Raw genomic sequence first — 16,113 nt, 5'->3', positions numbered from 1 at the left:
CATGGGATGGAGGATGACGGGGCCTCTGTACGCACTAATGGGAGAACATGGGATGGAGGATGACAGGGCCTCTGTACCCATTAATGGTAGAACATGGGATGGAGGATGACAGGGCCTCTGTACCCACTAATGGGAGAACATGTGATGGAGGATGACAGGGTCTCTGTGCCCATTAATGGGAGAACATGTGATGGAGGATGACAGGGCCTCTGTACCCACTAATGGGAGAACATGGGATGGAGGATGACAGGGCCTCTGTACCCACTAATGGGAGAACATGGGATGGAGGATGACAGGGCCTCTGTACCCACTAATGGGAGAACATGGGATGGAGGATGACAGGGCCTCTGTACCCATTAATGGGAGAATATGGGATGGAGGATGACAGGGCCTCTGTACCCACTAATGGGAGAACATGGGATGGAGGATGACGGTGCCTCTGAACCCATTAATGGCAGAACATGGTATGGAGGATGACAGGGCCTCTGTACCCATTAATGGCAGAACATGGTATGGAGGATGACAGGGCCTCTGTACCCATTAATGGGAGAATATGGGATGGAGGATGACGGGGCCTCTGTACCCACTAATGGGAGAACATGAGATGGAGGATGACGGGCCTCTGTACCAATTAATGGCAGAACATGGGATGGAGGATGACAGGGCCTCTGTATCCACTAATGGGTGAACATGGGATGGAGGATGTCGTGGCCTCTGTACCCATTAATGGCAGAACATGGGATGGAGGATGACGGTGCCTCTGTACCCACTAATGGGAGAACATGGAATGGAGGGTGACAGGGCCTCTGTACCAATTAATGGGAGAACATGAGATGGAGGATGACGGGGCATCTGTACCCACTAATGGGCGAAAATGGGATGGAGGATGATGGGGCCTCTGTACCCACTAATGGGAGAACATGGAATGGAGGATGACAGGGCCTCTGTAGCAATTAATGGGAGAACATGAGATGGAGGATGACGGGGCATCTGTACCCACTAATGGGAGAACATGGGAAGGAGGATGACAGGGCCTCTGTACACACTAATGGGAGAACATCAGATGGAGGATGACAGGGCCTCTGTACCCACTAATGCGAGAACATGGGATGGAGGATGACAGGGCCTCTGTACCCACTAATGGGAGAACATGTGATGGAGGATGATGAGGCCTCTGTACCCACTAATGGGAGAACTTGGGATGGAGGATGACAGGGCCTCTGTACCCACTAATGGGAGAACATGGGATGGAGGATGACAGGGCCTCTGTACCCACTAATGGGAGAACATGGGATGGAGGATGACAGGGCCTCTGTACCCATTAATGGGAGAATATGGGATGGAGGATGACAGGGCCTCTGTACCCACTAATGGGAGAACATGGGATGGAGGATGACGGTGCCTCTGAACCCATTAATGGCAGAACATGGGATGGAGGATGACAGGGCCTCTGTACCCATTAATGGGAGAATATGGGATGGAGGATGACGGGCCTGAATACCAATTAATGGGAGAACATGAGATGGAGGATGACAGGGCCTCTGTACCCACTAATGGGAGAACATGGGATGGAGGATGACAGGGCCTCTGTACCCACTAATGGGAGAACATGGGATGGAGGATGACAGGGCCTCTGTACCCACTAATGGGAGAACATGGGATGGAGGATGACGGGCCTGAATACCAATTAATGGGAGAACATGAGATGGAGGATGACGGGGCATCTGTATCCACTAATGGGAGAATATGGGATGGAGGATGACAGGGCCTCTGTACCCACTAATGGGAGAATATGGGATGGAGGATGACAGGGCCTCTGTACCCACTAATGGGAGAACATGGGATGGAGGATGACAGGGCCTCTGTACCCATTAATGGGAGAATATGGGATGGAGGATGACGGGCCTGAATACCAATTAATGGGAGAACATGAGATGGAGGATGACGGGGCATCTGTATCCACTAATGGGAGAATATGGGATGGAGGATGACAGGGCCTCTGTACCCACTAATGGGAGAACATGGGATGGAGGATGACGGTGCCTCTGAACCCATTAATGGCAGAACATGGGATGGAGGATGACAGGGCCTCTGTACCCATTAATGGGAGAACATGGAAAGGAGGATGACAGGGCCTCTGTACCAATTAATGGGAGAACATGAGATGGAGGATGACAGGGCATCTGTATCCACTAATGGGAGAACATGGGAAGGAGGATGACAGGGCCTCTGTACCCAATAATGGGAGAACATGGGATGGAGGATGACAGGGCCTCTGTACCCACTAATGGGAGAACATGGGATGGAGGATGACAGGGCCTCTGTATTCACTAATGCAGAACATGGGATAGAGGATGACAGCTCCTCTGTACCCACTAATGGGAGAATATGGGATGGAGGATGACAGGGCCTCTGTATCCACTAATGGGAGAACATGGGAAGGAGGATGACAGGGCCTCTGTACCCAATAATGGGAGAACATGGGATGGAGGATGACAGGGCCTCTGTACCCACTAATGGGAGAACATGGGATGGAGGATGACAGGGCCTCTGTATTCACTAATGCAGAACATGGGATAGAGGATGACAGCTCCTCTGTACCCACTAATGGAAGAATATGTGATGGCGGATGACAGGGCATCTGTAACCACTAATGGGAGAACATGGGATGGAGGATGACAGGACCTCTGTACCCACTAATGGGAGAATATGGGATGGAGGATGACAGGGCCTCTGTATCCTTAATGGAAGAATATGTGATGGCGGATGACAGGGCCTCTGTACGCACTAATGGGAGAACATGGGATGGAGGATGACAGGGCCTCTGTACGCACTAATGGGAGAATATGGGATGGGGGATGACAGAGCCTCTGTACCCACTTATGGGAGAACATGGGATGGAGGATGACAGAGTCTCTGTACCCATTAATGGGAGAACATGGGATGGAGGATGACAGGGCCTCTGTACCCACTTATGGGAGAACATGGGATGGAGGATGACAGGGCCTCTGTACCCACTAATGGGCGAAAATGGGATGGAGGATGATGGGGCCTCTGTACCCATTAATGGGAGAACATGGAAAGGAGGATGACAGGGCCTCTGTACCCATTAATGGGAGATCATGGGATGGAGGATGACAGGGCCTCTGTACCAATTAATGATAGAACATGGGATGGAGGATGACAGGGCCTCTGTACCCACTAATGGGAGAACATGGGATGGAGGATGACAGGGCCTCTGTACCCACTAATGGGAGAACATCAGATGGAGGATGACAGGGCCTCTGTACCCACTAATGGGAGAACATGGGATGGAGGATGACAGGGCCTCTGTACCCACTAATGGGCGAAAATGGGATGGAGGATGATGGGGCCTCTGTACCCATTAATGGGAGAACATGGAAAGGAGGATGACAGGGCCTCTGTACCCATTAATGGGAGATCATGGGATGGAGGATGACAGGGCCTCTGTACCAATTAATGATAGAACATGGGATGGAGGATGACAGGGCCTCTGTACCCACTAATGGGAGAACATGGGATGGAGGATGACAGGGCCTCTGTACCCACTAATGGGAGAACATCAGATGGAGGATGACAGGGCCTCTGTACCCACTAATGGGAGAACATGGGATAGAGGATGACAGCTCCTCTGTACCCACTAATGGGAGAATATGGGATGGAGGATGACAGGGCCTCTGTATCCTTAATGGAAGAATATGTGATGGTGGACGACAGGGCCTCTGTATTCACTAATACAGAACATGGGATGGAGGATGACGTGGCCTCTGTAACCTCTTATGGGAGAACATGGGATGGAGGATGACGTGGCCTCTGTACCCACTAATGGGAGAACATGGGATGGAGGATGACAGGGCCTCTGTACCCTCTTATGGGAGAACATGGGATGGGGGATGACAGGGCCTCTGTACCCACTAATTGGAGAACATGGGATGGAGGATGACAGGGCCTCTGTACCCTCTTATGGGAGAACATGGGATGGAGGATGACGTGGCCTCTGTACCCACTAATTGGAGAACATGGGATGGAGGATGACGTGGCCTCTGTACCCACTAATTGGAGAACATGGGATGGAGGATGACAGGGCCTCTGTACCCACTAATTGGAGAACATGGGATGGAGGATGACAGGGCCTCTGTACCCTCTTATGGGAGAACATGGGATGGAGGATGACGAGGCCTCTGTACCAACTTATGGGAGAACATGGGATGCAGGATGACAGAGTCTCTGTACCCATTAATGGGAGAACATGGGATGGAGGATGACAGGGCCTCTGTACCCACTTATGGGAGAACATGGGATGGAGGATGGCGGGGTCTCTGTACCCACTTATGGGAGAACATGGGATGGAGGATGACAGGGCCTCTGTACCCACTAAAGGGAAGAACATGGGATGGAGGATGACAGGGCCTTTGCACCTATTAATGGAAGAACATGGGACGGATGAGGACTCCAAGGACAATTCATTCTCCATCCATACTTCCTTCTTTTCTAAAGACAGAGAGTGTACAGGTGGATTAATTTTGAATTGACTTGAACCTTATAGAAAATCGTCTCCTGGACCGAAAATGGTGCAAAACACTCAACAGCTAACGTGTCTCAGCCGCCAAGGGGCAAATTGTGAAGTGTATTTTGGTGGTCTCACCTGCAGTGTACAGAGGATACATGTCACCTGGTGTCTATGGTGATCTCACCTGCTGTGTATGCAGAAAATAGGGGTCACTTGGTGTCTATGATGGTCTTAATTGAAGTGTATACAGAGGATAAGTATCAACATTTGTGGTTTTTGGGTCTTGTTGGGCTTTTGATGCTTTTCGATCGATAATGTGGATCTGAGTTTTTATTTTCCTTCCCACCAGATGTTCCTCACTAAGACGTGGTGGGGGAGATTGTCCTTGGACAATGGCTTTATCCAGATCATTCTCTGTATGTTACTCTTCCCACTCATCTACAGTGGTCTCATCACATTCAGGTGAGCCTGGTGTATGTAACCTTATTATTCCCTTATCTGATATGCAGAGGACATTATAATGCAGCATTCCCACCTCATCCTCATTACAGGAAAGGCTATGTGTTCAACCGTTCTGGGGTGGAAGCTATCACAAATGAGCGTCAGAGCACAAGAAGTCGCCATGAACAGAGGAAGAACAGTATCCCACACAACCGAGGGTGAGTGCTGAGGAAAGCACTAGGGATGCCACCATGCCGCTAAAAAATGGAAAAATACAAGTCACCATCCTGTGCCCATTATGCCTTAGCGTCCACAGTGTTCATTCTGATTTCAGATTGTCATTCTCAATTGTTCTAAGAGGGCCATTGGCTAATCAATCAGAGCATAAGTATTGCGGGCTACTAATCCAGTAGAGAACGTATTATCCTTCAGCAAAATTTATTTTCTGCTGGCTATATAATTTCTGTTGCGTCAGTCTGTCCACATATTGCCTGAGGTCTCAGCCTGTCTGTACAATGCTTTTGGTCTAGGTCTATCCATACAATGCTCGAGGTCTGAGCCTGCCCATAAAATTCTTGAAGTTTCAGCATGTCCATACAATACTAAAGGTCTCAGTCTGTCCGTACGATGCTTGAGTTCTCAGCCCTTCCCTACAATGCTCGAGTTCTCAACCCTTCCTTATAATGCTCGAGGTCTGAGGCTGTCCCTACAATGCTCGAGGTCTCAGCCTGTCCCAACAATGCTTGAGTTCTCAGCCCTTCCCTACAATGCTCAAGGTCTCAGCCCTTACCTACAATGCTCGAGTTCTCAGCCCTTCCCTACAATGCTTGAGTTCTCAGCCCTTCCCTACAATGCTCAAGGTCTCAGCCCTTACCTACAATGCTCGAGTTCTCAGCCCTTCCCTACAATGCTCGAGGTCTCAGCATGTCCCTATAATGCTCGAGGTCTCAGCATGTCCCTATAATGCTCGAGGTCTGAGGCTGTCCCTACAATGCTCGAGGTCTGAGGCTGTCCCTACAATGCTCGAGGTCTGAGGCTGTCCCTACAATGCTCGAGGTCACAGCCTGTCCCTACAATGCTCGAGGTCACAGCCTGTCCCAACAATGCTTGAGTTCTCAGCCCTTCCCTACAATGCTCAAGGTCTCAGCCCTTCCCTACAATGCTCGAGTTCTCAGCCCTTCCCTACAATGCTCGAGGTCTCAGCATGTCCCTATAATGCTCGAGGTCTCAGCATGTCCCTATAATGCTCGAGGTCTGAGGCTGTCCCTGCAATGCTCGAGGTCTGAGGCTGTCCCTACAATGCTCGAGGTCTCAGCCTGTCCCAACAATGTTCGAGGTCTCAGCCTGTCCCATCAATGCTTGAGTTCTCAGCCCTTCCCTACAATGCTCGAGGTCTCAGCCCTTCCCTACAATGCTCGAGGTCTGAACTTGTCCCTTCCATCCTCGAGGTTTCAGTGTTGCCATAGAATGCTCGAGGTCTCAGGCCGTCCATATAATATCCCTGGTTTGAGTCCAGAGGGAAGTTGTACTTATCGAATATTTTTTATTCTGATGTCTCCTGCAGGCCTAAACCATACAGCTGTCTCTGGAAACTCATGTCTTTCTATAATGCTCCAGTCGTTAAGTTCTACTACAATGTGGTGTCGTACATCGGCTTCCTTTGGCTATTCGCTTATGTCTTGATGATTGATTTCCAGACAACACCATCCTGGAGGGAGTACTTACTGTATGCCTGGGTGTTTACTATCTTGTGTGAGGAGTTGCGGCAGGTACAATGCACAAGTGTGCAATCATGAATTATTAGAGAATATTGCCACAGATGTGGAGATGGCACATGAGTGTTCAATGCGGAGAAGCTGAAAAGTCAGTGATGCCACAAGCAGGTTTTCATCCTTCCTATTACTGCACAAGCAGGAGACCGGGCTCTTTCCAATATACTACTGATGCCTTCACTCTACATTCATTTGTTCAGGTCTTGTCCTTCTACATATGGCCACTCTGCAATTCTGCCTGAGTAGTAGAGTTGGTGCATGTTTGGTTCTTCTTTTGTTCTATCTCTTTATGGACTTTTCGCCGTCTAACCTCTTTATAGACTGTGGTTCCTCTGTCCAATCTCTTTATGTAATGCTTTTCTTCTCTGTTCCATCTCTTTACGGGCTGGGGTTTATCTTCTGTCCCATCTCTTTATGGACTATGGTTCTCCTCCTGTCCCATGTGAATGGTCTGTTCCCTCTATTTGTAGACTATGGTTCTCCTTTTGTTCCATCTCTTTATGGACTATGGTTCTTCTGTCACATCTCTTTATGGACGATGGTTCTTCTGTCACATCTCTTTATGGGCTGTGGTTATTTTTCTATCTCATCTTTTAATGGAGTATGGTTCTTCTTTTGTTCTATCTGTTTATGGACTGTGTTTCTTCTTCTGTCCCATCTATTTATGGATTGTGGTTCTGCTGTTCCATCACTTAATGGACTGTGGTTCTTGTCTCCTCTCTTAACGGGCTATGGTTCTCTTTCTCCCCTGTCTCTTTAAAGACTATGGTTCTTCTGTCCCATCTTTTTATGGACTGTGGTTCTTCTGTCCCATCTTTGTGGACTATGGTTCTTTTGTTCTGTGTCTTTATGGACTGTTTTTTTGTCCTGTCCCATCTCCTTATGAACTTCTTTTGTCCCGTCACTTATGGACTGTGGTTATTCTTCTGTCCTGTCTCTTTTTGAACTCTGGTTTATCTTCTGTCCCATATCTTTATGGTCTGTGGTTTTTCTCTTGTCCCATCTCTTTATGAATCTTATTTCTTTGTCTGTCCTGTCTCTTTATGGACTATAGTTTCTTCTGTCCTGTCTCTTTATAGAATATGATTTTTCTGTCCAATTTCATTATAGACTATTGTTCTTCCGTCCCGTCTATTTATGGACTGTGTTTCTTCTGTTCTATCTCTTAATGGACAGTGGTTCTTCTGCCTCATCTCTTAATGGTCTATGGTTCTCGTTCTGCATTGTCTTTTTATGGACTGTGGTTCTTTTGTCTCATTTCTTTACAAAGTGTGGTTCTTCTGTCCCATCTTTTTAGAAACTGTGATTCTCCTGTTTCATCTCTTCATAGATCTTGTTCTTTTGTTCTGTCTCTTTATAGACTGTGGTTCATCTTCTGTCCCATCTTTTTATAGACTGTGGTTCTTATGTCCTATCCTTTAATAGACTATAGTTTTTCTTCAATTCCATCTCCTTATGGACTTCTCTTGTTCTGTCTCTTTATGGAATGTGGTTCTCTTTCTGTTGTATCTCTTACATACTGTGGTTCTTCTGTCCCATCTCTTTATGGACTGTGGTTCTTCTGTCCCATCTCTTTACGGACTGTGGTTCTTCTGTCCCATCTCTTTACGGACTGTGGTTCTTCTGTCCCATCTCTTTACGGACTGTGGTTCTTCTGTCCCATCTCTTTATGGACTGTGGTTCTTCTGTCCCATCTCTTTACGGACTGTGGTTCTTCTTTCCCATCTCTTTACGGACTGTGGTTCTTCTGTCCCATCTCTTTACGGACTGTGGTTCTTCTGTCCCATCTCTTTACGGACTGTGGTTCTTCTGTCCCATCTCTTTACGGACTGTGGTTCTTCTGTCCCATCTCTTTACGGACTGTGGTTCTTCTGTCCCATCTCTTTACGGACTGTGGTTCTTCTTTCCCATCTCTTTACGGACTGTGGTTCTTCTGTCCCATCTCTTTACGGACTGTGGTTCTTCTGTCCCATCTCTTTATGGACTGTGGTTCTTCTGTCCCATCTCTTTATGGACTGTGGTTCTTCTGTCCCATCTCTTTATGGACTGTGGTTCTTCTGTCCCATCTCTTTATGGACTGTGGTTCTTCTGTCCCATCTCTTTATGGACTGTGGTTCTTCTGTCCCATCTCTTTATGGACTGTGGTTCTTCTGTCCCATCTCTTTATGGACTGTGGTTCTTCTGTCCCATCTCTTTATGGACTGTGGTTCTTCTGTCCCATCTCTTTATGGACTGTGGTTCTTCTGTCCCATCTCTTTATGGACTGTGGTTCTTCTGTCCCATCTCTTTATGGACTGTGGTTCTTCTGTCCCATCTCTTTATGGACTGTGGTTCTTCTGTCCCATCTCTTTACGGACTGTGGTTCTTCTGTCCTATCTCTCTATGGACTGTGGTTCTTTTCTCCTGTCTTTTATGGACTATGGTTCTTCTGTCCTATTTCTGAATGGATCTTGTTTTTTCCTCATCTCACAAGCTTGATGGTTCTTCATGTTTCTGCCCCACTCTGGATTTTTCACCGGCTTAGTTGGATTTTTTCTGTTTTACAGCTATTTTATGATCCAGACCAGCGTGGATTTTTGTTAAAATCTGTCCAATACATCACTGAGTTCTGGAACCAGGTGGATACAATCTCCCTGGGACTATTCATTTTAGGGTTGATCTGCAGGTGAGGTATACAGTGCAAATTCACACAGAGTGGTTTCAGGGTAATGAAACCCTAAACCCTGTGACCTCATGACAGAGGAGAATACACATAATCACATGAGAATCCATTATTCTTCTAGATTGGTCAGCACAAGCACTGTTTACTTGGGTCGCGTGTTCCTGTCTCTGGACTTCACCATATTCTGCATTCGCTTCATGCATATATTCACAGTCAGCAAAGTTCTAGGGCCAAAAATCATTATTCTCCGCCGAATGGTGAGTTATCTGCCGAGGTCACGGTTTATGACATTGGTGGACATTGTGCTGCATTTATTCATCCGGATTTATCTGGCAGGTAAAAGACATTTTCTTCTTCCTCTTCCTTTTGGCCATTTGGATCGTAGCCTATGGAGTAGCCAAGCAGGCGATCCTGACCACCAATGAGGAAAGGTTGTACTGGATCTTTCGCAATGTCATCTATGGTCCGTATCTCACCCTATTTGGACAGATTCCTTCTGAAGTGGACAGTAAGTGATTGGTCTGATGGACACGATGAGACATCTGCAGTGCAGATGCAATGACCTCTGTAACTTTATTTTCAGGTTTGAATTTTGATCCAACAAAATGTTCGCAAAATGGCAGTGACCCTGACCTGCCGAAATGTGTCTACAATGATGGGAATGGCAAAGCTCTGTTCCCCGAGTGGCTGACCATCATACTCATGTGCCTGTATCTGCTGCTGGCAAACATTCTTCTACTCAACCTTCTCATTGCCATGTTCAGGTAGGTGCACCAAGGCCTGGTGTGGGCATCTGCAAAGGAAAGGAAGACCGTTCAGGGAGAGCTGCAGCTCTACTTAAGCCGAGTCACTTTACTGCTCTCTATCAATATCTAAGTGCCCTCGTTGGTATCCCATCGGGCACCCAGCAATTGGTGACACATGACCGGTGAGTGACCACCTAGATAACACCCCGACTATGAGCTGAGGTCACCTGGCACCCAGCAATTCGTGACTACCTACATAGCACCTGGCTATGGGCTGAAGTCACCTGGCACCCAGCAATTAGTGACCACCTAGATAAAGCCTCGGCTATGGGCTGAGGTCACCTGGCACCCAGCAATTAGTGACCACCTAGATAGCACCCGGCTATAGGCTGAAGTCACCTGGCACCCAGCAATTGGTGACCACCTAGATAAAGCCTTGGCTATGGGCTGAGGTCACCTGGCACCCAGCAATTTGGTGACCACCTAGATAACACCCCGGCTGTGTCCTGAAGTCACCTGGCACCCCGCAATTGGTGACCACCTAGATAAAGCCTTGGCTATAGGCTGAGGTCACCTGGCACCCAGCAATTTGGTGACCACCTAGATAACACCCCGGCTGTGTCCTGAAGTCACCTGGCACCCAGCAATTTGGTGACCACCTAGATAACACCCCGACTATAAGTTGAGGTCTACTGGTACCCAGCAACTAGTGATACATGACCAGTAAGTGACCACCTGGATAACACCCCGACTATGAGCTGAGGTCACCTGGTACCCAGCAATTGGCGACCACCTAGATAAAACCCTAGCTATGGGCTGAGGTCACCTGGCACCCAGCAATTTGGTGACCACCTAGATAACACCCCGGCTGTGTCCTGAAGTCACCTGGCACCCAGCAATTTGGTGACCACCTAGATAACACCCCGACTATAAGTTGAGGTCTACTGGTACCCAGCAACTAGTGATACATGACCAGTAAGTGACCACCTGGATAACACCCCGACTATGAGCTGAGGTCACCTGGTACCCAGCAATTGGCGACCACCTAGATAAAACCCTAGCTATGGGCTGAGGTCACCTGGCACCCAGAGATTAGTGACCACCTAGATAAAGCCCCTGCTATGGGGCTGAGGTCACCTAGCACCCAGCAATTGGTGACACATGACCGGTGAGTGACCACCTAGATAACACCTCGACTATAAGCTGAGGTCATCTGGTACCCAGCAACTAGTGATACATGACCAGTAAGTTACCACCTGGATAACACCCCGACTATGAGCTGAGGTCACCTGGTACCCAGCAATTGGCGACCACCTAGATAAAACCCTATCTATGGGCTGAGGTCACCTGGCACCCAGCGATTAGTGACCACCTAGATAAAGCCCCTGCTATGGGGCTGAGGTCACCTAGCACCCAGCAATTGGTGACACATAACCGGTGAGTGACCACCTAGATAACACCTCGACTATGAGCGGAGGTCACCTGGCAGGAAGTATTGGAGCCATCTCCTGGAACGTAACAGAGTCCGATAGGATAATGTGTGATTAGAGCCCGGGTTGTACTCTGCACCTCTCGAGGAGAACCTTCATACATGGCTCATGTTCTCCTGTCCCAGCCTCTGTCCAGCCTGTCTGGTAATACATGGCATACATCTGTCCGTCACCAGCGGATGTTGCTGGGTGCAGTAGCCCTTTCTCCCCTGCGGCATCAGGATGGGTGTCACGGCGCCGTCTCATTGGCTTTTCTTATGCGACAGTTACACTTTTGCGGAGATTGAGAGTCACACGGATCAAGTCTGGAAGTTCCAGCGCTTCGGCTTAATAAAAGAATATAATGAGCGCCCAGCGGCTCCTCCACCACTCATCCTCCTCACCCACATCTACATGTTCATGAAGTACGTCATCTGCAGACGGCCGGCCCGCAGCCACAAAGTGCTCAGTGAGTGCCGTGTGTCGCCATATCTACCATGTGTGTAATCATATCTGACTCCACCAGCAGAATAGTGAGTGCAGCTCTGGGGTATAATACAGGAGGTAACTCAGGATCAGTAATGTAATGTATGAACACAGTGACTGCACCAGCAGAATAGAGAGTGCAGCTCTGGAGTATAATACAGGAGGTAACTCAGGATCAGTAATGTAATGTATGAACACAGTGACTGCACCAGCAGAATAGTGAGTGCAGCTCTGGAGTATAATACAGGAGGTAACTCAGGATCAGTAATGTAATGTATGTACACAGTGACTGCACCAGCAGAATAGTGAGTGCAGCTCTGGGGTATAATACAGGATGTAACTCAGGATCAGTAATGTAATGTATGTACACAGTGACTGCACCAGCAGAATAGTGAGTGCAGCTCTGGAGTATAATACAGGAGGTAACTCAGGATCAGTAATCTAATGTATGTACACAGTGACAGCACCAGCAGAATAGTGAGTGCAGCTCTGGAGTATAATACAGGAGGTAACTCAGGATCAGTAATGTAATGTATGTACACAGTGACTGCACCAGTAGAAGAGTGAGTGCAGCTCTGGGGTATAATACAGGATGTAACTCAGGATCAGTAATGTATGTACACAGTGACTGCACCAGCAGAATAGTGAGTGCAGCTCTGGAGTATAATACAGGAGGTAACTCAGGATCAGTAATCTAATGTATGTACACAGTGACAGCACCAGCAGAATAGTGAGTGCAGCTCTGGAGTATAATACAGGAGGTAACTCAGGATCAGTAATGTAATGTATGTACACAGTGACTGCACCAGCAGAAGAGTGAGTGCAGCTCTGGAGTATAATACAGGAGGTAACTCAGGATCAGTAATCTAATGTATGTACACAGTGACAGCACCAGCAGAATAGTGAGTGCAGCTCTGGAGTATAATACAGGGTGTAACTCAGGATCAGTAATGTAATATATGTACACAGTGACTGCACCAGCAGAATAGTGAGTGCAGCTCTGGAGTATAATACAGGAGGTAACTCAGGATCAGTAATCTAATGTATGTACACAGTGACTGCACCAGCAGAATAGTGAGTGCAGCTCTGGAGTATAATACAGGAGGTAACTCAGGATCAGTAATCTAATGTATGTACACAGTGACTGCACCAGCAGAATAGTGAGTGCAGCTCTGGAGTATAATACAGGGTGTAACTCAGGATCAGTAATGTAATGTATGTACACAGTGACTGCACCAGCAGAATAGTGAGTGCAGCTCTGGAGTATAATACAGGAGGTAACTCAGGATCAGTAATCTAATGTATGTACACAGTGACTCCACCAGCAGAATAGTGAGTGCAGCTCTGGAGTATAATACAGGGTGTAACTCAAGATCAGTAATGTAATGTATGTACACAGTGACTGCACCAGCAGAATAGTGAGTGCAGCTCTGGAGTATAATACAGGAGGTAACTCAGGATCAGTAATGTAATGTATGTACACAGTGACTGCACCAGCAGAATAGTCAGTGCAGCTCTGGGGTATAATACAGGATGTAACTCAGGATCAGTAATGTAATGTATGTGCACAGTGACTGCACCAGCAGAATAGTGAGTGCAGCTCTGGAGTATAATACAGGAGGTAACTCAGGATCAGTAATGTAATGTATGTACACAGTGACTGCACCAGCAGAATAGTGAGTGCAGCTCTGGAGTATAATACAGGATGTAACTCAGGATCAGTAATGTAATGTATGTACACAGTGACTGCACCAGCAGAATAGTCAGTGCAGCTCTGGGGTATAATACAGGATGTAACTCAGGATCAGTAATGTAATGTATGTGCACAGTGACTGCACCAGCAGAATAGTGAGTGCAGCTCTGGAGTATAATACAGGAGGTAACTCAGGATCAGTAATCTAATGTATGTGCACAGTGACTGCACCAGCAGAATAGTGAGTGCAGCTCTGGACACACCCCAGAAGAGGAGGAGCGTCACAGCTGAGCCTCTGCAGGCTGGGGTTTTGCTAAGCTCCTGGGAAGGGAGGTTTTTTTCCTGCAAGGACTTTCCGTCTGCCCCCTTCCCAGGAAAGAGGACTCTCCCTGGGACTGAGCGCCGGGGCTGTGCCCCTGGCTCCCACCCTCCGGCAAGCCAGCTGGGGGTGGGGGGCCTCATCCACCACCAGGAGGCCCAAGGCACAGCCAGCCAGTCCCAGGGATGGGGAAAAAGCGGACCCCAGGGGGCCGCAAGGCTCCAGGGTCCAGGACCCCCGAAGTGAAGGCTGTGGCGGGCCCTTCCCCCGGAGGTGCAGCAGCCGGCAGAGGTGAGGCGGGGCCCCCCCTTAACATCTGGGGCTCCAAGGTTGCGGGAGAGCCAGCTACCATCTACGCCTCCCGCATTCATGCCCACCTCTCCGAGTACGAGGAGGCCGGCAAGCAGCTCAGGAGACTCCAGGGGGAGTTGGAGGGAGCCCGGGTCATCAGTAAAAACAGGCTCCCTGCCTCAAAGAGAGCGGAGGTCACCGCCACGGTCAAGCGGCTGAAAGGGGAGATTCGGGCCCTGGAGGACCGGCGAAGTACCATCATGGCCGGCAGCGGCCCCTTCCAGGAAAAGCTGCAGAACGAGGACCGGTTCAGGGCCATGGCCGGTGGGTCTCCTGGGGGGTCAGGAGTCCCCATCCAGGTGGAGGAAAGCGAGGAGGAGGAAGAGCAAGATGGCGCCCACACCACACCCGGGCCACCTCCACCTGAAGACCTGGCGGACACCAGCGTGAGCCAGGTAACATACAGTGGGATAGCCCCCGAGCAGGTGGCCCTCCCGCTGGACTCCAGTAACGCGGAGGAAAGTGGGAGCAAGGGGGAGGATGGAGGGAGCGGGAGTAGTTCTGAGGGGGGCTGCCTCATCCTTAAACAAGTACGGCAGACTGAATCCCCAGCACGGTTTGGCACGCTGTTGTTTGGGTATGAAGTCTGCCCGGAGGATGAGGCAACCGGGAAGAGGAGAAACAGGAGGCGCAGGCGTAAGGCCTCTGAAGGCGTGGAGGAACAACTGGTTTTTGCTCCTCTTCCCGGGGCCCCTCTGTCCCGCTGTGTGGAACCCGCTACCCACCCCGGTTCGGGCCCTGTGGTGGGTCCGCAGCGAGGGAGCGGGGAGAGAGATGACTGTTGTGACCTGACTGTCGCATCTGGTGACAGTTCAGACCAGGGCAGCGACATGGAGGTCGGTGCTGGTTGTGGTGGTGGTGTCCGGGCTCAGCCCTCGGTGGCAGGGGGGGCTGGCCTGGCACCAGGTAAAGTTGGTACAGCCAGGGCCGCACCTCCGGCGGCGAGTGCTGGGGCTTCTGGACCACCCACGTACGGATCCGCTAAGTCTGGATCGCTAGTGGGGGTCCAGAAGCCTAGGAAGGGCGAACAGAACATCAAGCAGCAGCTGAGGCGGTGCAAAGTGCTGGTCGCTCCCATGTCGGCGCCTGTGGTGAGAGCGGGGTCTCCGGCACGTCGACCCAAAAAGGGGTCCGTGCAGGGGGCTCCGCCGCCGCTGGGCGACGAGGGGGAGTGGCCGGCCTTGCCCGTCTCAAGTGGTGGGCATAGGGTGGCGGCGGTGGTCCGTGAGGGGGGCGTGGCCTCCCCGAGTGTTGCCCGGCCTGCAAAGGCTGCGGCGTGCGGGGGGGCATGTCCTCCTCGGCCGTCGTCCCACCCGCTGCGTCTGCGTCGCCCGGGGGGGCGTGGCCTCGCAAGGGGTCGCTGCTCTGCCTGGGATGGCTGTGACCGGCGGGGGGGGCGTGGCCACGGCGGGCCCGCTGCCCTCTGTCCCACCCACCCTTCCAAGTAATGCTGTGCTGCCCCCAAAAGCTGGCGGGGAGTTGTCGGGGTCCCCGGCCCACCTACCTTCATCTGAGGGTGCGGGGACTCTGGCGCTCCCTGGCAAGCCGGCGGCGGGGGTGAAGAAAAGTGCAGGGCAGGGAGCGGTGCCAGAGGCCGTCCCTGCCCAGAGCAAGGAAAACTCAGGAAAAGAAAAAAAAATGGA

General features: G+C 50.1%; 1 protein-coding gene across 1 annotated transcript in view; it reads left to right on the top strand.

Moving 5' to 3' along the window:
• The window catches only part of LOC141072548 (transient receptor potential cation channel subfamily M member 2-like), a 493,704-nt gene that overhangs the window by 129,408 nt on the left and 348,183 nt on the right, over positions 1-16,113 (top strand). The window contains exons 15-22 of the mRNA XM_073559813.1: positions 4,881-4,993; positions 5,083-5,190; positions 6,537-6,741; positions 9,291-9,409; positions 9,528-9,663; positions 9,743-9,914; positions 9,990-10,170; positions 11,909-12,090. Coding sequence (XP_073415914.1) covers positions 4,881-4,993; positions 5,083-5,190; positions 6,537-6,741; positions 9,291-9,409; positions 9,528-9,663; positions 9,743-9,914; positions 9,990-10,170; positions 11,909-12,090 — 1,216 coding nt within the window. The remainder of the gene's footprint in view (positions 1-4,880; positions 4,994-5,082; positions 5,191-6,536; positions 6,742-9,290; positions 9,410-9,527; positions 9,664-9,742; positions 9,915-9,989; positions 10,171-11,908; positions 12,091-16,113) is intronic.

The sequence above is a fragment of the Dendrobates tinctorius genome, unplaced genomic scaffold (assembly GCF_039654945.1).
Source record: "Dendrobates tinctorius isolate UK_male_01 unplaced genomic scaffold, ASM3965494v1 ptg000275l, whole genome shotgun sequence".
NCBI classification, from domain to species: Eukaryota; Metazoa; Chordata; class Amphibia; order Anura; family Dendrobatidae; genus Dendrobates; species Dendrobates tinctorius.
This window is presented reverse-complemented; position numbering and strand designations above follow the sequence as displayed.